This window comes from Achroia grisella, unplaced genomic scaffold (assembly GCF_030625045.1).
Source record: "Achroia grisella isolate CSIRO2021 unplaced genomic scaffold, CSIRO_AGI_Agris_v1 utg509, whole genome shotgun sequence".
Lineage (NCBI taxonomy): Eukaryota > Metazoa > Arthropoda > Insecta > Lepidoptera > Pyralidae > Achroia > Achroia grisella.
The window spans coordinates 1,617,578-1,642,327 of record NW_026712902.1 but is presented as its reverse complement, the minus strand read 5'-3'; the positions used below and the strand labels follow the sequence as shown (position 1 = coordinate 1,642,327).

The window sequence follows — 24,750 nt, the reverse complement described above, 5'->3', positions numbered from 1 at the left end:
TAGGTAGGTAGGTAGTATTATCTATTTAAAAAAATACATTTTGCTTGGACATAATGTCGTAACACTATGTCATATTATGAAAATATAAAAAAAAGTTTTTTAAATTCGTTTTTAGATCAGAAACTTTTTTTTAATAGGTAATTTGAAACATTTTTGTTGAACAAGTTGTGGCACATTTTTACAATAAAAAATAATATATTTCGTTTTTAGTTTTGAAACTTTTAATAATTTTTGTAAAGAAAGTAGTAGGTACACCTACCTATTTTATACTAATAATGAAAAAATATTTTTCTATCCGTTCCAAGTATAATTTACTAAAATATAGTAAGATACTATATAATATAGTACCGGTGGGAACTCTAGTAACAGACTTACCGGCGTTGCCAGTATAAAAAAGCACCAATTACTCACATTTTTCTAATTAATTTAAACCTTACTATTAAATAATAAAGGTTAAATCTTAAAGCATTATCTTCTTAAAATGTCCAAACCTGTAAATTAAATTTTATTAATTAATTACTTTTGACAACAAATCAGTCTTAATAATTATATATAATTATCTGATATATTGACGATATATTGATGTATTGACGGCCTCGGTAGTCTAGTGGTTTACTTGCTGTACTACTACTAGTACACTGCTTTACTTTCGATGGTCGCGGATTCGATTCCTCGCAAATATTCATGGGTATGATTGTTTGTATCGGTCTGAGTGTTAACAACTAACTAAAATAGTGTATAACTAATAAATTATATAAAAAATATTTAATGATTAAATTACATGAACACAACATATAAAATATAATAAATATAAGATAAACAATTCCTGGCCCCTGGACAATTAACACAGCGCCATCTAGTCCCACGGTAAGCAAAGCTTGTGTTATAGATACTAGACAACATTTTTTTTTAAATACATACATAATACACATAGACAATATCCAGAGCAGTACAAACAATTATACTTGTGAATACAAATGTTTACATCATGCAAGGAATCAAACCCACAACTATCGTGTGAAGGTGTAAAAATGGAAAATAATAGAAATAAACATACCTAAGACATGTTGATCTATACTAGGACCGGAGACAAACTTGTTCTCAAACTCTGGTCGTAACTCTTCGAACAGCTTGCGGCACTTGTCTGGAAAGTTCCACAGAAGGAACACGAATCCTTCCTTCTCTAACTCTAGTATCACAGATAGAAGATTCTAGAACAAAAATATCAAAATGTCAGAGTGATATTGTCTATTTTTTTTTATAGCATAATGGACAACGATCTTTCATTTTATCAGTGTGACTTTTCACTTGTCACGTTTTACTATTTTTATCGCATAGAGGACCACTGCTCTTGTGTCTCACCTGATGGTAAGTGGTTACCACCGCCCATGAACACCAGGGGAATTGCATGTGCATTGCCGGCCTTTTAAGAGGGAATATTTAATAGCATAGGGGACAAATAATCTTTCGGATGTTATAATAATAACATTTACAGAACACGTATGCTTCCTTCTCTAACTCTAGTATCACAGATAGAAGATTCTAGAACAAAATATCACATTTGTCAGAGTGTAGTCTATTTTTTATAGCATAGAGGACAACGATCTCAGAGAGAACTTGTCACGTTTTACTACTTTTATAGCATACGGGACAACCATCTTTTTTTAGAGGATGATAATGGAATGGTGCACCCGCCTGCGATAACAGTTTACGCTGGCGGGGCACCAGTGGAAGGTGATAGGTTGAACATGAAGTCAGATCAGTTAGCCCAACATGACAAATCCACCGGGAATTTATCAGGATGGTTTCCAGAGGGAACCGCGTGGAGGTCGACCAGATATGGTACATTGCTAGCAATGGGATCATTAGTCCACATTATTAACAATCCCCTTCCCCCAAGGGGATAACCGTTCTTGTGGCTCACCTGATGGTAAGTGATTACCACCTTTTCTCAGAGTGAAATTGTCTATTTTTTTTGTTTTATAGCATAGGGAACAACCGAAGTCGGCTTGCGGCTCACCTCAAAGTAAGTGATTACCATCGCCCATGAGCACCCGCAACACCAGGGGAATTGCAAGTGCGTTGCCGGCCTTTTAGGAAGGAATAAACTCTTTTCTTGAAGTATCAATATTGTATCCCCAGAAAGGGGAGAGTGCTTACAGAGGGGACAAGAAGTAGAAAAACAATTAGTAGGGGTCTATATGTACTTTAACGTACATGGGTCAAGCTTGGCATAACCATGGGTTTTTAATTGATGATAATGGAATGGTTCACCCGCCTGCCCTAACGTTTTACGCTCATGGGGCACCAGTGGAGGATGATAAGATGAGCATGAACTCAGGTCAATTAGTACAACGCGACAAATTCACAATTTTATTTCGTTCTCGTAAATGTATTGTGTACTCAGAATAAACTTTAAATTAATGTGTATGTATGTACATATGTATGTAGAATGTTTATGATAGAACGATAATGGTATAAAATGACGCACCTCAGCGACACCAACATCGACACTGTACACGTGTCGCCCGTCCAATACGAGCAGGCGTGGCGAGTGTGACGAGTGTGGCAAGTGTGGTGGATGTGACGAGTGTGGCGAGTGGACCACACGTCGAACCGACCGTGGGAGCCACTCTGCGCAGGCGTAGCTCACTGTCCCCGTCAGCGTTAAAGACATACAGTCCACATTCCCCACCTTAAAAAAAAAAAATAATTCGCACAGCGCCATCCAGAACCTAACTAACAGAGCTTGTGTTATGGGTACCAGACAACTGATATACATACTTACGTTATATGTTTGAATTGGGTCATTGGGCGCCCTAAAATATGGTCGAGCGCAATAATGGCTGGCTCATACGTCATACTCGTGAACGAGTGCTGCTCGTAGGGACTGATCCGCTCTTATCACTACGACTAATTTAACCTTACTGTGTATTTATATTTGACTCTATAAATTAGTGCCGCTTGGTAGTTTGTAGTCACACGTTTCGACTTATAAAATGTGATCTTACAAGGATTATTTAAAAGAGCAACACACAAGTTTCTTGCTCGTTCTTCTTGTGATGAGACAGCTTTCCGAATGAGCGGTAGATTAAAATAAAATGTTATGACTATTCAAAAGTGCTCAAATTAATTAATTATTTGAATAAATGATTTTCTATTCTATTGTATCGGGCGGGGGATGGATCGGAGGGGGCGCCGTAGTGTGTGAGTGTGGACCTTGTAGTGGTGTAGCGGCAGGGCGGGCCTGGCGGCGGCGGCCAGCAGCCGCAGCAGGTCGGCGGCGGCGCCGGCCGCGACGCCCACCTCCAGCCCCGCGGCCGCCCCCGCCCCCGCCCCCGCCCCCGCCCCCGCCGTAGTGTGTGAGTGTGGACCTTGTAGTGGTGTAGCGGCAGGGCGGGCCTGGCGGCGGCGGCCAGCAGCCGCAGCAGGTCGGCGGCGGCGCCGGCCGCGACGCCCACCTCCAGCCCCGCCCCCCCCGCCCCCGCCCCCGCCCCCGCCCCCGCCGTAGTGTGTGAGTGTGGACCTTGTAGTGGTGTAGCGGCAGGGCGGGCCTGGCGGCGGCGGCCAGCAGCCGCAGCAGGTCGGCGGCGGCGCCGGCCGCGACGCCCACCTCCAGCCCCGCGGCCGCCCCCGCCCCCGCCCCCGCCCCCGCCCCCGCCCCCGCCGTAGTGTGTGAGTGTGGACCTTGTAGTGGTGTAGCGGCAGGGCGGGCCTGGCGGCGGCGGCCAGCAGCCGCAGCAGGTCGGCGGCGGCGCCGGCCGCGACGCCCACCTCCAGCCTCGCCCCCGCCCCCGCCCCCGCCCCCGCCCCCGCCGTAGTGTGTGAGTGTGGACCTTGTAGTGGTGTAGCGGCAGGGCGGGCCTGGCGGCGGCGGCCAGCAGCCGCAGCAGGTCGGCGGCGGCGCCGGCCGCGACGCCCACCTCCAGCCCCGCGGCCGCCCCCGCCCCCGCCCCCGCCCCCGCCCCCGCCCCCGCCGTAGTGTGTGAGTGTGGACCTTGTAGTGGTGTAGCGGCAGGGCGGGCCTGGCGGCGGCGGCCAGCAGCCGCAGCAGGTCGGCGGCGGCGCCGGCCGCGACGCCCACCTCCAGCCCCGCGGCCGCCCCCGCCCCCGCCCCCGCCGTAGTGTGTGAGTGTGGACCTTGTAGTGGTGTAGCGGCAGGGCGGGCCTGGCGGCGGCGGCCAGCAGCCGCAGCAGGTCGGCGGCGGCGCCGGCCGCGACGCCCACCTCCAGCCCCGCGGCCGCCCCCGCCCCCGCCCCCGCCCCCGCCCCCGCCGTAGTGTGTGAGTGTGGACCTTGTAGTGGTGTAGCGGCAGGGCGGGCCTGGCGGCGGCGGCCAGCAGCCGCAGCAGGTCGGCGGCGGCGCCGGCCGCGACGCCCACCTCCAGCCCCGCGGCCGCCCCCGCCGCCGCCGCCGCCGCCCACGACAACACCTCGCCCTCTGACACAATACAACCCCACGTTATCAACACGCTCCATTAGGAGGAAGGAGATTGTTAGTAGTGCTAACGGCCGGACCTCGTGACGCCCATCTTATCGCACTCGACCCCGCCCCGCCGCCCCCGCCGTATGTGTGACCGTTAGCGCAGGCGGGTGTACCGTTCCATTGACACCCATTAAAGAAATGAAAAAAACACTCGTGTATTTGGGTTAGAGGGAAAAGGTTAAAAATGTGTCCACCATCTATCACCGCGGCACTCACCAGGCTCTCCCTATGGTGATAGATGGTGGACCTATTAGGCATTAAAAAGATGCATAATAAATCACCTTCTTAACGGAGTATCCATAAGACAAGAGGAATTCTCACTTTGCTAGCATCTACTTAACAAAATATATTAGTTGCATACTGTTATTCCTCCACAGCGTCATCACTATAGAGAAGTCGATGATGGACATCATCGCCACGATGATGACTGCCGCCAGCGCCGTGCGCGGTATAAAGTAGAACGCCTCCGCCAACAGCGTGACTGCTAACAACACGATGGACGCTGCGCACAAACAAAATAAAAATAAACACTTTATGGTCTGCAAAGAAAAAGATACAAGAAAAGCAGTAACTTTTTCGTTTGTCAATGGTAAATGTTTCATTCGCGATCAGAAACGCGCGCGATTACGCGAGGGACAGCCAACTAATCGTGAAAGATCACATTTAACTACTTTTTTGTGTTCATTCTTACACGCAGAAAAGAATAAGCATGTAAATGTAAGAAAAAACAAGGAGAAAGAGAAAAAGCGCGCATCAAAAATATAACCTCTTCTTATATACTTCTGCTATCTTAGTACTTTTTCTGCAAATTGTTTTGTGACTTTCTACAATATCACCTCTTCACTTCTTATAACATTCTGCTATCCTAATACTTTATCCACAAATTATTTTGAGTGAATAATATCACCCACTTAATCACCTCTTCATTTCTTATATCCTTCTGCTATCCTAGTACTTTATCTCCAAATTGCCTTCATAACTAATACGTAACACCGTAGTACATAACGAATACGGGTTCGAATCCCAGGTGAAGTTACCTTTAACGAGCGAACCGGCAGGAGTGGCAACGCCGGCGGCTCGGTTGAGGGCCGTCCGTGTGAAGGATCCAGTTGCCGGCATGCCCTGCGCGAAGGAAGCCATCAGGTTGCAGGCGCCCACTGCCACCATCTCCTGCGTCGCGTCCACCGCCGCGCCACCAGCTGCAAACAGAGGGAGACAGGTGGAGATGGCAATTAGAAGGATAAAAATGATTAATTAAACGTGTTAACATGATAAGACAATAAGAGGCAGTAAAGTCTTCGAGTGGCGACCGCGGACCGGAAGACGCAGCATGGGAAGGCCTCCAGCAAGGTGGACCGACGATCTGGTCAAAATCGCTGGAAGGCTTTGGATGCGCGCAGCGCAGGACAGATCATTCTGGAGATTTTTGGGGGAGCCTTTGTTCAGCAATTGACGTCTTCCCGGCTGAGATGATGATGATAATGATGATGATGAACGTGATAAGACCACCTTTACACGTACGAATATTTCACACAGGAAAGAATGTGCATCTAAATATAGAAATTAATTATAATTGCAATGGTTGGACATTTTGACGGGACTTTTTTTGGCAGGTAGCTGATATAATAACGAGTAACTTAACTTTTATTTTAGATAAATAAAGTTAAATTCCCGGCGGACATAGTCGCGGGTGCAGCTAGTACAAAATAAAATAGATTCTTGGAATATAAAAATAACCCAATCTGTGGAATAAAAAGTACTATTATGAAATAAAATTAAACTATCGCGTGCAAACAATATTAATTTCCAATAAATTATTTGTCTGGTCAACTAAAACATAAAAAAGCACTCAGTGAATACGCACTCACCAAAAGCCTTTGCAATAGCGATACTCTCCAGTACAGCAACGAGGGGCATCACGAGACCTTCGGGACCAAACACCGACAGCATGTCTTCGAAATTAAGCGTGCTGTTACCAACAGTGGTACTGAACGGTGGCAGACCGAAGTGGGGGAGACCGCCTTCGATTTTACCTAAAAAAATCCAAATTGGCATTGCTCTTTGACTATAGATTTGACATCATTATATAATACATGAAGCAAAAACTGTAGTTCTTTTTACGAAAATTACGCTTACTGAGGAGTATGGAATTTGGCCACACTTATAGTTTATATAGAGGAGTGCAGAAAGATAATTCTCCATTTATAGTATGGGTTCCAGGTAGTCTTTACGAGAGTGCTTTAAGGAATCTAATATCCTCAGCGTTGCTTCTCAATATATTTATGAAAATATCATGTATGCCAGGAAGAATATAGACACTTACAAAAGAGATAGTGATTGCACTAATAAAAGCTTACGTAACAATAATAAACTGATTTTACCTAAATGTCGTTTGGCTAAAGTTAGTAATACGTTTTATGGCAATTGCGTAAGGTTTTACAATAAATACCAGAGTCTGTTATAAATCTGCCAGAAAAAAGATTTAAATGTCAAATAAAGCACTTCCTTTGCAAAAAAGGAAGAATTCGTTTACGATATTAATATTTTTTATAGAAAACTTTAAATCCATAGCACTGACAATATTATCTGATTACACTAATAATGAGTGTGTAGCGATTTCTATGTTAATTATCGCATGCCTCTTACTTGATATAATTACAGTAATTATTTATATAAAAAAACTATTATAAAGAGCAACACACAAGTTTCTTGCTCATTCTTCTGGCATTCCGAATGAGTGGTAGAATCAAAATATGACTATTCAAAAGTGCTTGTAATGAGTTCATTTGAATAAAGATTATTTCTATTTCTATTTAATAATCTTTTTTTAATTATTCATAAATAATACATTAAAACGAAAATAAAACATTACACAGACTATCATTTATTTAACACACAGACAGAAATATCTTTGGTCATAGAACCTTAATAATGTTCATATATATAATATATCTTACTTATTAAATATTATTTTTTAAAGGACCCCTACTTCTGCCTGCTAAACTACTAGGCTGTCATGAAAATAAAGTAGTGTGTAAAAGATAAGTACTACCGGTGAGTGCGAAACTATCCCGCGCGTAGCCCGGCAGCGAGTTGCGAACACGCGAGCATGTAAAAAGCCCCTAATACGGCGTGCTAAACTACTAGGCTGTCATAAAAATAATGTAGTATGTAACAGATAAGTAGGTATCGGTGAGTGCGATGGGTACTTATCCCGCGCGCGTGCAGTACGGCGACGAACAGCGAGCACGCGAGCATAATTTATAAAACGCCCCTACTGCGGCCTGCTAAACTACTAGGCTGTCATAAATAATGTAGTATGTAACAGATAAGTAGGTATCGGTGAGTGCGATGGGTACTTATCCCGCGCGCGTGCAGTACGGCGACGAACAGCGAGCACGCGAGCATAATTTATAAAACGCCCCTACTGCGGCCTGCTAAACTACTAGGCTGTCATAAATAATGTAGTATGTAACAGATAATTAGATACCACCGGTGAATGCGAAGGGTGTGTCATAATTTATAAAAGACTCTGACTGCGGCGTACTAAACTTCTAGGCGGTCAAGAAAATATAGTAGTATGTAAAAGTTAAGTAGGTACCGGTGAGAATGAAAGGTACAATCCCGCGTGTGTGCAGCGCGGCGGCGAGCAGCGAGCACAAGAACTTAACTTATAAATGTCCTCTAATACGAGGTTCAATATTACTAGGCTGTCATAAAAATAATGTAGTATGTAAAAGTAGGTACCAGTAGGTGCGAAGGGTACTATACCGCGCGCGTGCAGCCCGGCGGCATGTAGCGAGCACGCGAGAATAATTTATAAAAGTCCCTAATACGGCGTGCTAAACTACTAGGCTGTCATAAAAATAATGTAGTATGTAACAGATAAGAAGGTGCCGATGAGGGCGAAGGGTACTATCCCACGTGCTTGCATACCGGCGACGAGCACCGAGCACGCGAGCATAATTTTTAAAAGACCCCTATTGCGGCGTACTAAGCTACTAGACTGTCATCAAAATAAAATAGTATGTAAAAGTAGGTACTAGTGAGTGCGAAGGGTACTATCACGTGCGCGTGCAGCCCGGCGGCGAGCAGCGAGCACATTACATAGTATAAAACAATGTCGCTGTCGCTGTCTGTCCCTATGTATGCTTAAATCTTTAAAACTACGCAACGGATTTTGAAGCGGTTTTTTTTAATAGATAGAGTGACTCAAGAAGATGGTTATATATATATATATAAAGAAATTCTTTATAATAATATAATTAAATATTTCAACAATTCAAATTTTGGCGCGTTCCGCGCTGTTGATATGTCAAAGGGAGCTGTCAATAGAAATAACATAAAAATGGATCGTGCAAAAACAAGTGTATATATATATATATTATATATATATATAATAAACTTTAAATGTCATTATATATATAATACATGTACGCCCGTGCGAAGCAGGGCCGAGTAGTTAGTAACTTATAAATATTCTCTAATAAGACATCCAATACTACTAGGCTGTCATAAAAATAATGTAGTATGTAAAAGTAGGTACCAGTGAGTGCGAAGGGTACTATCCCGCGTGCGTGCAGCCCGGCGGCGAGCAGCGAGCACGCGAGCACAACAAGCGCATTACGTGCTCGCGCTACATTCAGCGCCAGCGCGGCCCACAGGCTACTCCCACGCGTGGGCAACCGCTGCCAACCAATACATCGGTTTAAACAATATAAAAAACAAACAGACATGGCTGTGTAAACACATTTTTTTGGAGGATGATTACGTAATTTTGCATCCGCCTGTGCTAACTGCATGTGCTGGCGGGGCAATGGTAGATGATAGGATGAGAATAAAGTCAGGTCAGTTGGCTCATCGTGACAAACCCAAAAACTTATCACGATGGTTTCCGGAGGGAATTGCATAGAGGTCAATTGGACTTGGTACATTATTAGGGATGGAGTGAAAACTCACATTACTAACAATCCCTTAGGCTTTCTTAAAAGAAAAAATACAATGTTTTACCATAGGGTTATGGGACATTGTAGGGAAAAATATTAATACAAAAAAAACAATTTACCTTAAGCAGTAATAACGCCACGATACTGGCTATACCGAGCACGGAGTCCCAAAAATGCGCCGTCTTGATGTTCTTGAAGAAATTTATCAATGCGTCTATAAACGTGTTGCCTGATGACCCTGTAAATGAGAGGGGAAGGTGTGTTAGTGATGTGGACTAATGATGCCATCGCTAGCAATGTACCATGTCAGGTTGACCTCCACGCGATTCCCCCTGGAAACCATCGTGGTAAATTCCGTGTAAATTTGTCACAATGGTCTAACTGACCTGACTTCATGCTCATCTTATCATCCTCCACTGGTGCCCCACCAGCGTAAACCGTTAGCGCAGGCGGGTGCACCATTCCATTATCATCTATTAAAAAAACACCCTATAAATGAGTGTAGAATAGAATAGAAAAGGCATTTTTAATGTAAACAGACAGTGAACAATTACGATTTCTTTGAATGTATAGATGTTAGAGAAGACAAAAATAAAATACACACCTTCGACCCTGAATAGTGTCTTGAGTTGTGCAGCGGCTATTTGCAGCGCTGCAGCGGTTGTAAAACCACTTATAACCGGCTTCGATATGAAGTCCAAAAGAAAACCTGAAATATCATTAAAAACACTTATATAGTCTGTTTTCTGAAGAAATATTGCAATGTTTAATTTTATAATCATTACATGTCCAAAGTCGCTGTTGGACGTCTTCCGTTCCTATGTATGATTAAATCTTTAAAACTTGTCTGTTTTATTGGAGTTTTTTTTAATATTATTCAAGAGTTTAATTTTATAGTAATTTAATAAAATATGGTTAGAATTTATTGTGCACTGAATTTAATAGGGACGTCACGGAATGTTCGAGAAGAAGTGAAAGAATGTATATAAAGTAAAACAAAACAATATCAATGTTCCATGGGTAACGTTCCAGATTTTAATTTTATAATTTATTTTTGAACGGCTATTTGCGATCGCAAATATAGTCTCAAAAAACTTATAAAATCAAAAAAACACATTACATTAGGGGGCGTCTATAAATTATGTGAGATGTTTAAGGGGGGGAGGGGGTCGAGTCAAATCTCATCTAATCTTACGTTGGAGAGAGAGGGGTCTCGGCAAATATCACATAATTTTTTTATTGAAACAAAAAAATATACTATTTTGGTCCACAGAAAATTAAAAAAAAACACCTCACTTAATTTATGGCCGCCCCCTTATACTAATGCACTACTTCTTAAGTTGTATTAAGTCTACTTTCATTGTATAATTCTATTTCTCATTTTTAAATTAGTTTATACTATAATTATTTAGACAAAATTGCATTTTGCAAATTTTATGAGATATTTATATTCCAATTCAAAATATCTTTATTCATGTAGGTCTATTACAGACTCTTATGATATGTCAAATCTACCGTCAGTTCGGAATGATTTCAAGATTAGAAGAACTGACAAGAAACTCAGCTCGTATTCAATATGAAGAGATGGGTATATGAATATAGAAGATACGTAGCCATAAATATGTAACTTAAAACTTAGCTGGCTGAATGTCATATGTCATTAAACTCGATTATTGTACGGTATTAATTACGCCATAAAAAATAAAAAAAACAACTTACCAAGTTGCAAAACCCCCAAGAGCAATATAAGACATCCGGATAGGAATGAGGCTAAATAGGCAAAGTCGGGACTCTTAGCCACGTACTTAGCTAACAGCGCGGACAGTATGGCCGTGGGACCGACAGTCACGTCCCTGCAGCTTCCAAATATTGCGTACATGATGCCTGGAAATATGCTGGAGTACAGACCAACCTGCAACATAGAGGCAGATGATATACCTAACAGAAATAGAATCTTTATTCGACGGCCTCGGTGGTCTAGCGGTTTAGCTCACTGCTTTGCACACTGCTGTCGCGGGTTCCAACAGTTGTATTCATATGTATGATTGTTTGTATCAGTATGGGTGTTCTCTTTGTATATTATGTATGTATTTACAAAAATATATATACAGACAGACAGACAAGAATTGCAGAAAATGTTATTTTGGTGTATGTACCGTATTTATATTCATATGCATGTAGTAAAAGAAAGTTATTTCAATATTACAAACAGACACCCCAATTTTATTAATATGTATAGATAAGAACGAGTCACACATTTCATCCGCATAACATCTATTTTATAGTCGACATAGTTCTGCAAATAATAAAGGCTATAAAACATAGTTGTAATATTTTTCTCCATGTCAATTTATACTTTATTATAACTAACAGACGACACAAAATTCTAATTTCTATCTAAGTCTAATCCTAGACATACAGTATGAAATTAATTCACATTAAGCCATCTATGTGCTTAGAGATAAAAGTATGATATCTTATTTTATATAACCTGAGTGATATATAAAAACTATTTATTATATAGTATTTGGTATTATATATTAGATAGAGAAATCATTTATATACATTTATTTCATCAGAACCACTTAGGCATAATAATAATTATAATAAAAAACCTTGGACGATTTACACAGCGCCATCTAGTCTCTGTATAAGCAGAACTTGTGTTATGGATACTAGACAACTGATTGAATACTTGGTTTTTTCTTGTAAATATATACATACGTAGAAAACACCCAGACCGATACAAACAATCATACTCTTGAATACAAATATTTGCATCATGTCAGGTACTGAACCCGCGACCATCGGAAGTAAGGTGTGCTAAATCGCTATACCTGAATTAACCTAGATTCTAAAGACTGTGAACCCACATCGATATTGTCGTAAAATCTGATTTTTTTTAAATATTAAATGAAGGTAGTTTCATTATTACTCGGTCTCTTAAACTAGTTGCGTATAACCCCCACTCATATCTTCTCTGTATAAAAGGGAGGGTTTTGTAAGCCACGGCAAACTTAACAGACTGCAGATTATAAACAGACTACAGATTATACAGAATAGGTTTCTGCGTCGAGCCACTGGTGCGCCGTGGTTCGTTCGTAGCGTAGATCTCCACCGCGACCTTAATCTGCCCTCCATCAAGCAGTTTATGAAGGAAGCGTCTCGACGCTACTTCGACTCTGCCCAATCCCACCCTAACCCGCTTGTAGTCAGTGCGGTCAACGCATCGAGGAGAGTAATATGCGACAACGTCGCCCGAGGCACGTTCTCATTGACCCCGACGACACCATAACGGCAGGTAACCTCCCCACGGGCCCACCCGTTCCACCCCGACCACACTTTTACACACACACATGACACCGTCCTCGCCGGCGAACACGACGACCTCAAACACACAATATCGCGTATTCAACCGTGCACCTGCGCGCGCCCGGGCGCTCCACACCGGCGCCCCCGGGCGCCCCTCCGATCGATCCCGGGGGATCGATTCAAACGGGGATCTGAATTACGACGGCCTGAGCCGAGGTTCGAACCCCTAGTGGTGCCCTCAGACTAAAGTCGTATCCGTCAGGCAGGAGTTGGCCTTCAGCCGCTCCATAAGTCCTTCCGCGGGTTTGGAGTGCCATCTGCACTCGCCCCCTATCGTCCGGTGAAGCTGTAAAGGCCAGCTGCTGCCAACAGCATTAGAGTGGTCCGAAAAATTCACAGCATTCGGTCTTTGAACCCAGGATGTGCTGGTAAAATGCTAAAGTGAATTGTGTTAGAAACATAGTTAAATTAATGCTGAAAAATTGTTATTTTATTATAATACATACTTTTACTAGTACATAGAGTTGATTTATCTTACAAGATAGAAGAATTTTTAATCGGTACAGTAGTTTTGGACCAATAAATCTAATACTATAATCTTTCCTCTATCTAATATTATATTTGTATACATTTTTTTCTTATCCTATGAGGGGATTAATCCTAACGACTCAAAAAGTCTCTGCTCACAGTAAATATTTTAACTAAACTGAATAAGAGTTGAGTTTCTTATCAGTATATATAAACTCATCTCTGTCTGTTATAAATATGCCTGAAAAAAGATTTATAATGTCATATGAAACACTTCCTTTGCAAAAAAGCTTACTATAAAAATTCAAGAATTCGTTAACGACAATAATGATTTTATAGAAAAACTTTAAATCCATAGCACTGACAATATTATCTGATTACTATGTTGATTATCGTATGCCTCTTATTTGGTATAGTGTACGATTATTATATAAAAAAAAACATCTATTCAAAAAGAGCAACACACAAGTTTTTTTACTCATTCTTCTTGTGATGAATCTGCATTCCGAATGAGTGGTAGAATCAAAATATGACTATTAAAAAGTGCTTGTAATGAGTTTATTTGAATAAAGATTATTTCTATTTCTATTTCTCGAAAGCACTCCGAACTTACGGTAGATTTGGCATATCATGAGTGTATAATAGATCTTCATGAATAAAAACTTTTATTTTCTACTAGCTACTCGCCGCCATTCATCCAGATGATCATTGCATGGGTGTACATGTATTATATATATAAACCTTCCTCTTGAATCACTCTATATGCTATAAGAGAGATAACCCGCACCAAAATCTGTTGCGTAGTTTCAAGATTCTGGCTGCTCGGTTTAAGCATACATATTATAAAACAAAGTCGCTGTCGCTGTCTGTCCATCCCTCTCGCTATCTGTCCGTCCCTCGTGACAGACGGCGACAACTGACACACCACTTTGTTTTTATACTTGTAATGATGTTTATCTTTACTGCTTTTATTCAATAGTACACACATTTACACACAGTGGGTACTTACTTGTGGTGGTAGACCAGCAACGAGAGCGTATGCTATACCTTGTGGTATGGACGTCAAGCCAACAGTTATACCTGAAATCATATATCTTTACATATTATAAAATATTAACAGACTAAAGGCGATAACTTCCTGTTTGTACATCTGTTTGTGTAGTTAACGGATGGACGATCAAAGAATGAAATTTTAACACAATATGTCAAATATTATAACCACATTCGATAACATATTCTGTTAAAATATCATTATATCTATAATAATATTAAAGCTGAAAGTTTGTATGTTAGTTAGGTTAGTTAGTTATCAGCTACTTATCAAAAAAAGTCCAGTCAAAATCGGTCCAGCCATTTCAAAGATTAGCCAGACAAACAAACAGACAAACAGAATTTGTAAAAAAATGTTATTTTGGTGTATGTACCGTATTTATATTCATATGCTAGTAAAAAACGGTTATTTCAATATTACAAACAGACACTCCAATTTTATTTATATCTTATATATAACATTCTCGTGTCACACGTTAGTACCATACTCCTCTGAAACGGCTTGACCAATTTTTATGAAAATTATATGCATATTCAGTAGGTCTGAGAATCGGCTACTATCTATTTTTCATACTAGGTGTAGTGATAAGGGTTGTCCACCCCTGACATTATTTTTTTATTTTTTGGGCAAAATATTTTTATTATGTGTCATTAAAAAATACATACAACCCTAATGTTTCACCCTTCTATCACCAAACCCTATTTTTTTATAGCGTTATTAATATATATAGCAAAAAACGTTTGCCGGGACAGGTAGTCTAAAAGAAGCCAAGGTAGTCTTACCGGCAATGATATCTCGCACGAGATACTCCAACTTGTAGTTGGGCAGCCATATTGTGATGGGCACCCGCCGCCTCCAGGATTGCAAGCTGCACAATTTATTCGCCAAGCGCCGTCCTCGACTTTGGGGAACATAACCTGTTAACAAATTAATAATAATTATATAATACATACACATACAATCCACATAGCGCCATCTAGTCCCAAGCTAAGCAGGTAAAATAAAAATAGGTAGGTTGGGAAATGTGGGCTGCTGACCCCATACCTTGCTAATCTGCGACTTTGGGGAACATAACCTGTTCACAAATTAATAATTCTTATAATAACCTTGGACAATCCACATAGCGCCATCTAGTCCCAAGCTAAGCAGACATTTGATGATGTTTGGTTAGGAAACAACTGATATAAATACTAAAAATAGGTAGGCTATTGTTAGTAATCTGGATTGCTGATCCCATACCTTGCTAATGTACCAATTATACCATGTCAGGTTCCCCCTGGAAACCATAATGAATACCTGGTAAATTTGAACCGATAGGCTAACTGACCTGACCTCATATTGCTCACCTTAATTTTTTTGTAAATACATAGATAGAAAATAGAGTAACAAACAATCATACACATGAATATGAAGCGACCATACGAAGTAATGTGGTATGTTAAACTACAATCCAATATATTATAATACAATATAAATATGCACCTCCGTAATAAATTTAAGAATACATTCCTTAACGCATGTACACAAATACCACTTGCAAGTCTGTTTGTTTATAAATCTATATATATAGCTCTCGTCTTTACCATTGACTCTTCTTCTTAAAGGACAGGTAGAAACAATAGATAGAGTGATTCAAGAGGAAGGTTTATATGTATAAGACACGTACACCTGTGTGAAGCCGGGCAGGTAGCTAGTTAATAATATATGGCATGACTAGCGGAGCACCAGCAGAGGATGCAAGGATGAGGGCGAAATTATACATCGTGGCGAATTTACCAGATTTTTTTAGAACCAATCATAGTCTCAATTCCCTAAAAAACATCCTTAAAATTCTTCATATATTTGATAGATTGACGAGCGTGCATGGCAATAGTTTTCATGTTCGGGATTTTCATTTAATGTTAGACATAGACACCTATATAAATAACTATGCATTGTAAATAAACTGGATTTAAAAAAAAAAGTAATTCAATTGAGTTTCTTGCCAGTTCTTCTCAATTGGATCTATATACCGAACTGGACGGTAGGGAAAAAAATTATAATGTAAAAACTTGACGTTCATAAGCGGCTAAAATGTCCTACATGAATAAATGATTTTTGAATTTGAATTTGAATTTGATACGAACTTTTATTTATGTAGACAAATAGAAGTCTATTATTTTCATCATTAAATAATTATCCAGTAATTAAATCATTAAAAAACAAATATTTATAAATACCTGTTACTTCACTGTTATAAATTATCGAACTCATTTTCAGCACTAACTTTTTTTATGCAGACGCCGTAATGAAAATTCAGTACCGTTCATCTCCAATATCACTCCTATTACGACTGCATTGAGTTTAGATTCGTATGTTTTCAATGCTGTATAAAATATTTATGAAATTTTCGTAAAGGCAAACAGGTTATTCTATAGCTGTAAACACACTAATGAGCTAGTACTACCGTCAGTTGTATTAAGAGGCGTTGTACATTTAAAGCGAAGCTACGCATTATTTATTGTAGTATATACTAAACCGTATAAATATTGGATCAGGTACCAGCAATTAGAAATAATAGGATAGCTACAGACGGCCTGGTAGTCTTATACATAGTATGGATGATAATGGTATAATACACCCGCCTGCACTAACGGTATTCGCTGGCGGGGCTCCAGTGGAGGATGATAAGAAGAGCATGAGGTCAGGTCAGTTAGCCCATCGTGACAAATTCACCAGGAATTTATCACTATGGTTTCTATAGGGAACCGCGTGGAGGTCAATGACATGGTACATTGGTAGTAATGGGTTAATTACTCCATATTACTGACAATCCAATTCCCCTTTAACGCACCGGTTTACTTCCAATAGTCGCAGGTTCAATACTTCGCTCGGTACAAAGATTTGTATTCATGAGTATGTTTGTTACTATAGGTCTGGGACTATTTATTCTGTATGTATTTACAAAAGAAATGTATCTATATATTTATATCAGTCGTCTAGTACCCATAATACAAGTTCTGCTTAGCTTAGGACTAGATGGCGCTAAACGTGCGGAACGTAGTATTTGTACACATCTAGAGGTACATTACAATCTATTGATGGTGATGAAACGACAACAATAAATAAATAATATATACATTAATTCATAACTTAAGAACCGCGCTCTTGTTGGTCGAGCTCTTGCCATTTTCCACAATTTTCCATCAATCAATTTAGAAAAGTGTTTTTCCATGGCTACAATGTATAGTACGAGGCAGACCACTACCGGGGTTGACTAATGTCAATAGGGACATGAAGGAGTTGGACCTGTCAAATAACCATGCAATGCTTACCAGTGAAATGTATGGCGCCTCAAGATTAGGAAATTTGACCCCGCGTAACAGGAAGAGACGAGGAAAAAAAGAAGAGGTTTAACGACTATCTAAATAACCCTGAATAACAAAATACTTGACAATTAATATACGCATATACCGTACTTATGGCCTAGTTAGAAGTTTATTATATTGAAATAAGATATAAATGTATACTAAGATATAAATACCGAGGTCATATTTTAGGCAAATTTCCAATAGTCGTGACGAATATTTTATTAATTTTGAGAAACAATCAGTTAATTTGTATGGAGCATATGTTAAAAGGATATTTTTTAATGCATGAAAATGGAATGGCGGGGCACCGGTAGAGGATGAGAGACTGAGATCAAATCAATTAGCCCATCGTGGCAAATTCACAAGAAATTTATTACGATCGTTTCTAGGTGAAACCGCTTGGAAGTCAACCTGATATAATACATTGCTAGCAATAGGGTGATCAGTCCACATTACTAACAATCCCCTTCTCCTCAAATGTAGACAGGTTTTCTTAATAGATGATAATGGAATAGTGCACCCGCCTGACCTAACGGTTTACGATGGCGGGGCACCTGTGGAGGACGATAAGGTGAGCATGAAGTCAGATCAATCAGCCCATCGTGACAAATTCACCAGGAATTTATCACAATAACTTTCGAAGGAGAACCGCCTGGAGATCAACCTAAGATAGTACATTGCTAGCAAAGGCTCAGTCAAGATTATACTGGTGTTGTTAATGTATACCACTGAATATCTCCATATAATCAAACATAAACCAACTTTGAGTGAGTGATATCCGGTGGCTGGTAGTACTGTTATACTAAAAACATATAATTGCACTGCTTGCAGTCGGCCCCAGTCAAATCAGCAAACGTGTTATGAAATTAATGAATTGCGTTTCATTCCTAATACTAGCGACCGTACACTATACTGTATTGAAAGGAGATCAAATGTAAAACAACATAAAATAAATCTGCATTTAAAATATATAGATTTTGTTAAGATGTAAATTATGAACATTTTGTTTTGTTAATCGCAATGCTTAAGGGTGTGGGTAGTGAACTCAAAATGAGAAGTAAAACTGGTATTTGCGGAGGATATGTTTTATAGGCACGAATGTGATAAGACTACCAACCTACCTCAGGTTAGCAACAAAAGTAAAATGCACGAGTCGGAAGGTCGACAGCAACATTTATTTTTTTGTGACTACATATTGAAAATATTTAGTGGATTGGTGGTAACTCTCGAGAACATAGATGTCACGTCATGTATAATTTCACTGCCATATCATTTTGGTATATAAGTACAGTATATACTCCCTTTAGAACAGATAACTCAGTCCTTGCTAATGTAAACTTATTGAAAACTACATTTATTTAAAAGACTCAACACGCAAGTTTCTAGCTCATGCTTCTTGTGATGAGACTGCTTTCCGAATCAGTAGTAGAAAAAAAAACATATATATTCAAAAGAGCTTACGTCTAACGTTTATTTTTGTACAGATTTTAGCTAACTCATCAAACGTTATTTTGCCATATAAATTAAAGTACTAATATCGATATAAAAACAGAGGTTAATCGTAAAAGTGTGAAAAGTTGAAGTTGTATGTATTTTGCAATGCTAAATCATAATAAAAAAAACATATTTAGAGATCACACCCTTATCATTGAGGATTCCTCATTTTTTATGAAATAAATGTTGAATGTTGAAAATTTCATAAAAATCGATAAAGCCGTTTCGGAAGAGTTTGGTAACAAACACCTCAACACAAAAAAATATATATTAGATTTCTATTCTATTCTATTCAGAGTTTTTATTATATCGCCCATTAAAGATAATGCAAACAAAGTCGAACCTTGTATCATCATATATGAATAAATTGTTTACAAAATATACTGAAGATACTTGCAACTAATTCAAGAATTACTTCAGACAAGTGACTTTATCACCCCAACAGATAGTTAGAGTTAGAGATAGACAGTAAAATAAGTACCAACGACCTCTCCAGTTGTATCTCCACTTAACATACTAAAACCTCCGAGTTATCTTTATTATAACAAATATTATAAACGAGTAGTGAAACAAAGAAAATTTTATGTAATCATGACATGATGAAAGATAAGCAGGACACAAATAATAAAAATAAAGTAACCAAAGGATTATGCTTACTGTATCAATATAATAAACCATAGAATAAAAGAAACCATTCCTCCTAAGACCACAAAACAAAAAAGATGTCATCAAAAGATAACTGTAATAAAAGTGAAGTCACAAAACCATGCTCAAACGTGAGAATTGCTTTACACTATTAGACCAGAAAAAAAACAGAGCAAGGAAAAGTCAACAGGGAGACACAATAAAAGTGAAGGCTAAAACAAAATACGACACTTCGACCGCACTCAACACTACTTAATAATATCTCTGAAAAATTCACATAGCGCCATCTAGTCCTACGATAAGCAGATTTGTGTTATGGGTACTAGACAACGGGTGTAAATACTTAGATACTTATTTTGTAAATACATATATAACATAAAAAAACATCCATCCTGATCATAAATAAAATCATGAAAAAATGCCATCCCGATGATCTACATGAATGGCGGTCTTCCACAGTGCGGTTTTATAGAATCTTTTTACCACGCACAACCACATAGTGGAATCAATACGATATTGAAACCTTCAAGAAAAGAACTTATTCTTTCTTAATAAGCCGGCAACGCACTTGGTGTGGTGGATGCTCATGGGCGGCGGTAATCAGTTACCATCAGGTGAAACACAAGCTCGTTTGTCCCCTGTGCTATAAAAAACAAACAATTATACCCAGGAATACAAATGTATCTACCATGCGAGGAATCTATGCCGCGACCATCGGATGTAAAGCGATGTGCTAAACCTCTAGACCGCCGAGGCCGTCATCTAATAATAATCAAGAAGAAGCTGACCTCGCAGCTGCATTTAGTTCTAACACTAAAACAATATAATTATTTGTTTTCAAGATTCCCACCTGAAGTAACGCTTCGATAGATTCGAAAGCGCAAGGCGGCGCACCGCATAGCATGCTCGTTAGCCCTCGTGATTGCACTAGTTCGAACATTACGAAATGGAACCGGCACTGTTGTATACACGTGCGTATTGTAACTCATATTCTACACCACTCTTGCTTCCAACCAACACATTTGGGAGTGGGGATCACAGGTAACTCAACAACGACTTACATATGATACTAGCGACCCGTCTTCAGAACAATGATAGGGACAATAACGGGCTACTGTCCTATGAGGAAACACTTGTACACACCAGGTGCTACAAACAGTCCCCTTTGTCGGGGCTGCTTTGAAGGCGAAGAAACGGCCGCTCACGTGATCCTGGAATTCGTAGCAATGTATACAAGCCCTCGGAACGGTGAGGTCGCTCTGAAGGCTGTGAAGACACCAGACTTCTACGCTACTGAGTGGAGCTGGCTGCTCTAATAGTATCGGCTCTATATGCACAACAGCCCGAACGAGAGCTTAAATGCAGAGTGTCCAACATACAATACTAGAGATATATTATCCCTTTGCAAGAGTAGGTACTTGAATTAGTTTGTACAAAAACTTCACCTATACATCTTCTCAGAATGAACTCGATTAATTACGTTTAGTAGTTTTTGAAATTATCGCGATCATACAGACAGACGTGGCGCGTGACTTATGTGCGCGTGTTTTATGATATGTATAGATTAGATGTTATTGACTGGTGGCTTTTCAACCAATGCGTTTACAAAAAAATGGAAGCTATTGGATCTAATAATGTAATTGTCTTGTGTAATACACAGGTAACTACTATGCTTTTGGAAGGGATTAATAATAAAGAACAGTAATTAATGTTTACAGGAAAAATGTTATGTTACCAAATGGTCAAACAATTCCACCGGTGTTGTTGATGCACATATACCGCAATAATTATATTGAGTCACACCATAACAAGTTATCAGGATTGATATTTTCAAAAATTTATTAATACATATATTATTTATTGAATGTATGGTAAAATGTAATATACATATATTTATATACAAAAATTATAAATATATTCTTTAACAAATATAAATTATAAAACTATGCTACCAGGATGTCAGCAAATCCAGGCTCTTATTCATGTAATAATGCTAACAACACTTGTCAAATATCATCATCCATTGCCTTGTCTTTATCCCCTTATTTGAGGGTGGCGCACTATAACAAATATAACAGATTAATATAATAATAAATTTGCTGTTAATTTACTTTATTGTTACAAACCAAGCAACTCAGCTCGCAGTTCTTAAATGGTTTATTGAAAATCATTGTGGGTGATATTGTGACTATTCTGGCTTTGACAGCCTCAGTGAACTAGTAGTTTAGCATGCCAACCTACTTTCAATGGTTGCATATTCGATTCCGCTCACTGTACAAACATTTGTATTCACGAGTATGATTGTTTGAATCTTCTTGGTAGGTTTTTTGTGTATATTATGTATGTATTTAATTAAAAATATCTATGTATTTATATCAGTTGTTTGGTACCCATAACATTGTGTTATTATTAACATTTGTTTCAATAATTAGTACTAGGAACAAAGTTACGAAAGGAGATGCTTGTTATATATTGTAATGAGGTCTTGAGGCCCCATTGATAGCGATATATTAATAATAATAATAATAAAAAAAATTTATTCCATTCTATTATAAGTATTCACAATATTGTTTTAACAATGAACATTCTGTAAATATAACAATATAAGAGAATGGAACGGAATCTGTGCTAGGAAAAACTTTGTTACAGAGTTCCGCCCCCACACTCGGCTCATGGGTAATTTGACACTTTACAAGTTTTGAGTAGAATTAGAAAAATTCGGACTAGACAACAAAATAGTATATGTGAGGGTGTATGTAACTGTGAGTATGTGTATGTGTGTGCATGTATGTACAATTATCATATATCATATCATATTTCCTTTCTATATGGTGAATTTGTTCATTAAATTAACATAACAATATAATGACCCTGAAAACCGTCATGATGAAGTCCTGTAGAATTTTACCCTTGTATTTGATCCATGAAACACAGAATGAGTGGAAAATTATGCAAGAGGCATACGACCAGCAGTGGACTAATATATGCTGAAAGAGAAGAGAAGAGATTTGATCCACTTCATCCTCTTACTCTCATATCTCACCGGCAACTGCCACCTTACACCATTAGTATAGGCAAATAGAAATATAAACAATTTTTATTCAAATAAACTTTTTTTTATTCTACCACTCATTCGGAATGCAGTGTCATTACAAGAAGAATGAGCAAGACATGACGTTTTTCATCTTATAAATAAATGTTATTCACAATTATGTACATTTATACAAATATTGTATGAGAAGCGCTAAAGCACCGTTCAATCATCATCCATTAAAAAGCATGCCATTACCAGGAAGTTTGACAACCATGTTTATCTCTTTGTTATGATGTTCTATATTTAAACCATTAATTTCTATTTTAATTCATTATTAAATACTTATGACAAAAATGATATAACAATTGGATTTAACATACCTAGTAATGGTCTTCTTGGGTCATCTAAATCCATAATGAATTAGCCGTAGATTTCAGAAGTCACGATGTTTGTGTGCCATTTAACCTATATTAGTTAATGTTTAGTGTAGTTATTGTTTATCAATTATTTTTGAATAGATAAACAATTCAAGAAAATGTGCAATATTTACAAATATCAATGTTATGACAGATTGACTGACAGTTCCGACTAGATAAATGTCATGTTTGACAGTGACATTGACAGCTGACCAATGGTGTCTGCAGTTTCGTAGATAGAGGATAGTAGCTACTCCATCTATTCTCAATTAACTTCCGTAGATGGAGAAATTAATGCCGCTATGATAATTATTATTTACATTTTAAAAAATATGGCTAGAGAGTCGACTGTCTGCTTGTTAAATATGGATAAATTATTTAATCATATTTCAATCCATATTCAACACATATTCGGTCAAGTTGGATACGAATAATAATATCCGTTGTGGAAATTATGATCTATATGGACATAAAATTGAGGCCAATTCTCTAATTGATTTATGCTATTTTTCACGGGGTCTAGTCTTCTAATACAGAACCTTCTCTAGAGAAAAGTACTTCTATCCTCTTATCTGATTTTATTAAAATGTTGTAAGTAGATACAACGTGTTTCGTAATTTTTTTAAATAACTAAAATGCAAACAGCCTTATGGAAAATCGCCTGAAAACAAATGACCAGGACCCCAAACATTATAGATTAATTGTTCATTATCATTCATAACGACTTAGGTGTAACTTGTAATTTCATGCCCCTTTCACACTTCAAGCCAAAATACAGGTAACAAAAGCCAACGGCTTAGTTGTGAAAATAGAAGTGATAGAACTACCTACGCAGAACGACATTTAGGAAATCTAGCTCTAGAGGCGGGAAGAGGATTGTTAGTAATGTGGACTTTTAATCCCCATTGCTAGCAATGTACCAGGTCAAGTTGACCTCCACTCTGATCCTCCTGGAAACCATCATGATAAATTCCATAATTTGTCACGAAGGGCTAACTGACCTGACTTCATGTTCATTGTATTGTCTTAGACTGGAGCCCGCGTATACCATTAGCGCAGATGGGTGAACTGGATGGGTTGGTGGGTGACTGGGATGGGTGATGGGTGAAAAGAGAACCATTCCATTATCATTAATTTAAAAAAATATTACGCTAAAATCTTCTTCATCTTTACATTACCTATTATTATTCTTAAATTGAGCAGATATATTAAAAACAACAATTATGTAATACGTAATTACCCATCAATGAAACTAAACGGTAAATAAACACCAATTTTTCCCGATCGGACCTCTACTACATGAGCTAAGGGTTTAATTACGCAAACGTTTCTCGATCATTGATCGCTAAGTAGGTCGGCACGGATCTCGAACCTGGTACCGGGGAGCGATAACCCCATGCCACAGCAGACCACCGGGAGGCCGGTTTGAGTCGGTTTGTATCTGCCAATATGACTTTCTGGACTTGAGATAAAATGAAATATTAATAT

General features: G+C 38.9%; 1 protein-coding gene across 1 annotated transcript; it reads right to left on the bottom strand.

Moving 5' to 3' along the window:
• Positions 1–270: 270 nt before the first annotated feature.
• LOC131846285 (sodium-independent sulfate anion transporter-like) lies at positions 271–23,390 on the bottom strand. The gene is made up of 14 exons (XM_059195548.1): positions 23,227–23,390; positions 15,106–15,240; positions 14,282–14,352; positions 11,152–11,344; positions 10,037–10,141; positions 9,552–9,670; positions 9,033–9,174; positions 6,355–6,519; positions 5,524–5,685; positions 4,848–4,988; positions 4,296–4,441; positions 2,492–2,695; positions 1,058–1,211; positions 271–491 (listed from the first exon to the last, which is right to left on the bottom strand). The coding sequence occupies exons 1-14, from the start codon at positions 23,258–23,260 to the stop codon at positions 469–471; spliced, it is 1,794 nt and encodes a 597-aa protein (XP_059051531.1). The 5' UTR covers positions 23,261–23,390; the 3' UTR covers positions 271–468.
• Between the last annotated feature and the right edge of the window lie 1,360 nt (positions 23,391–24,750).

Bases quoted from the DNA above. Each gene is read 5' to 3' on its own strand.
- LOC131846285 (XM_059195548.1), bottom strand. From the start codon at position 23,260: ATGGATTTAGATGACCCAAGAAGACCATTACTAG. The intron at 14,353-15,105 runs GTAAGACTACCT...ATATGATTTCAG, and splicing joins CGTGCGAGATATCATTGCCG to GTATAACTGTTGGCTTGACG. The intron at 9,175-9,551 runs GTAAATTGTTTT...ATTGGTTGGCAG, and splicing joins TGGCGTTATTACTGCTTAAG to CGGTTGCCCACGCGTGGGAG.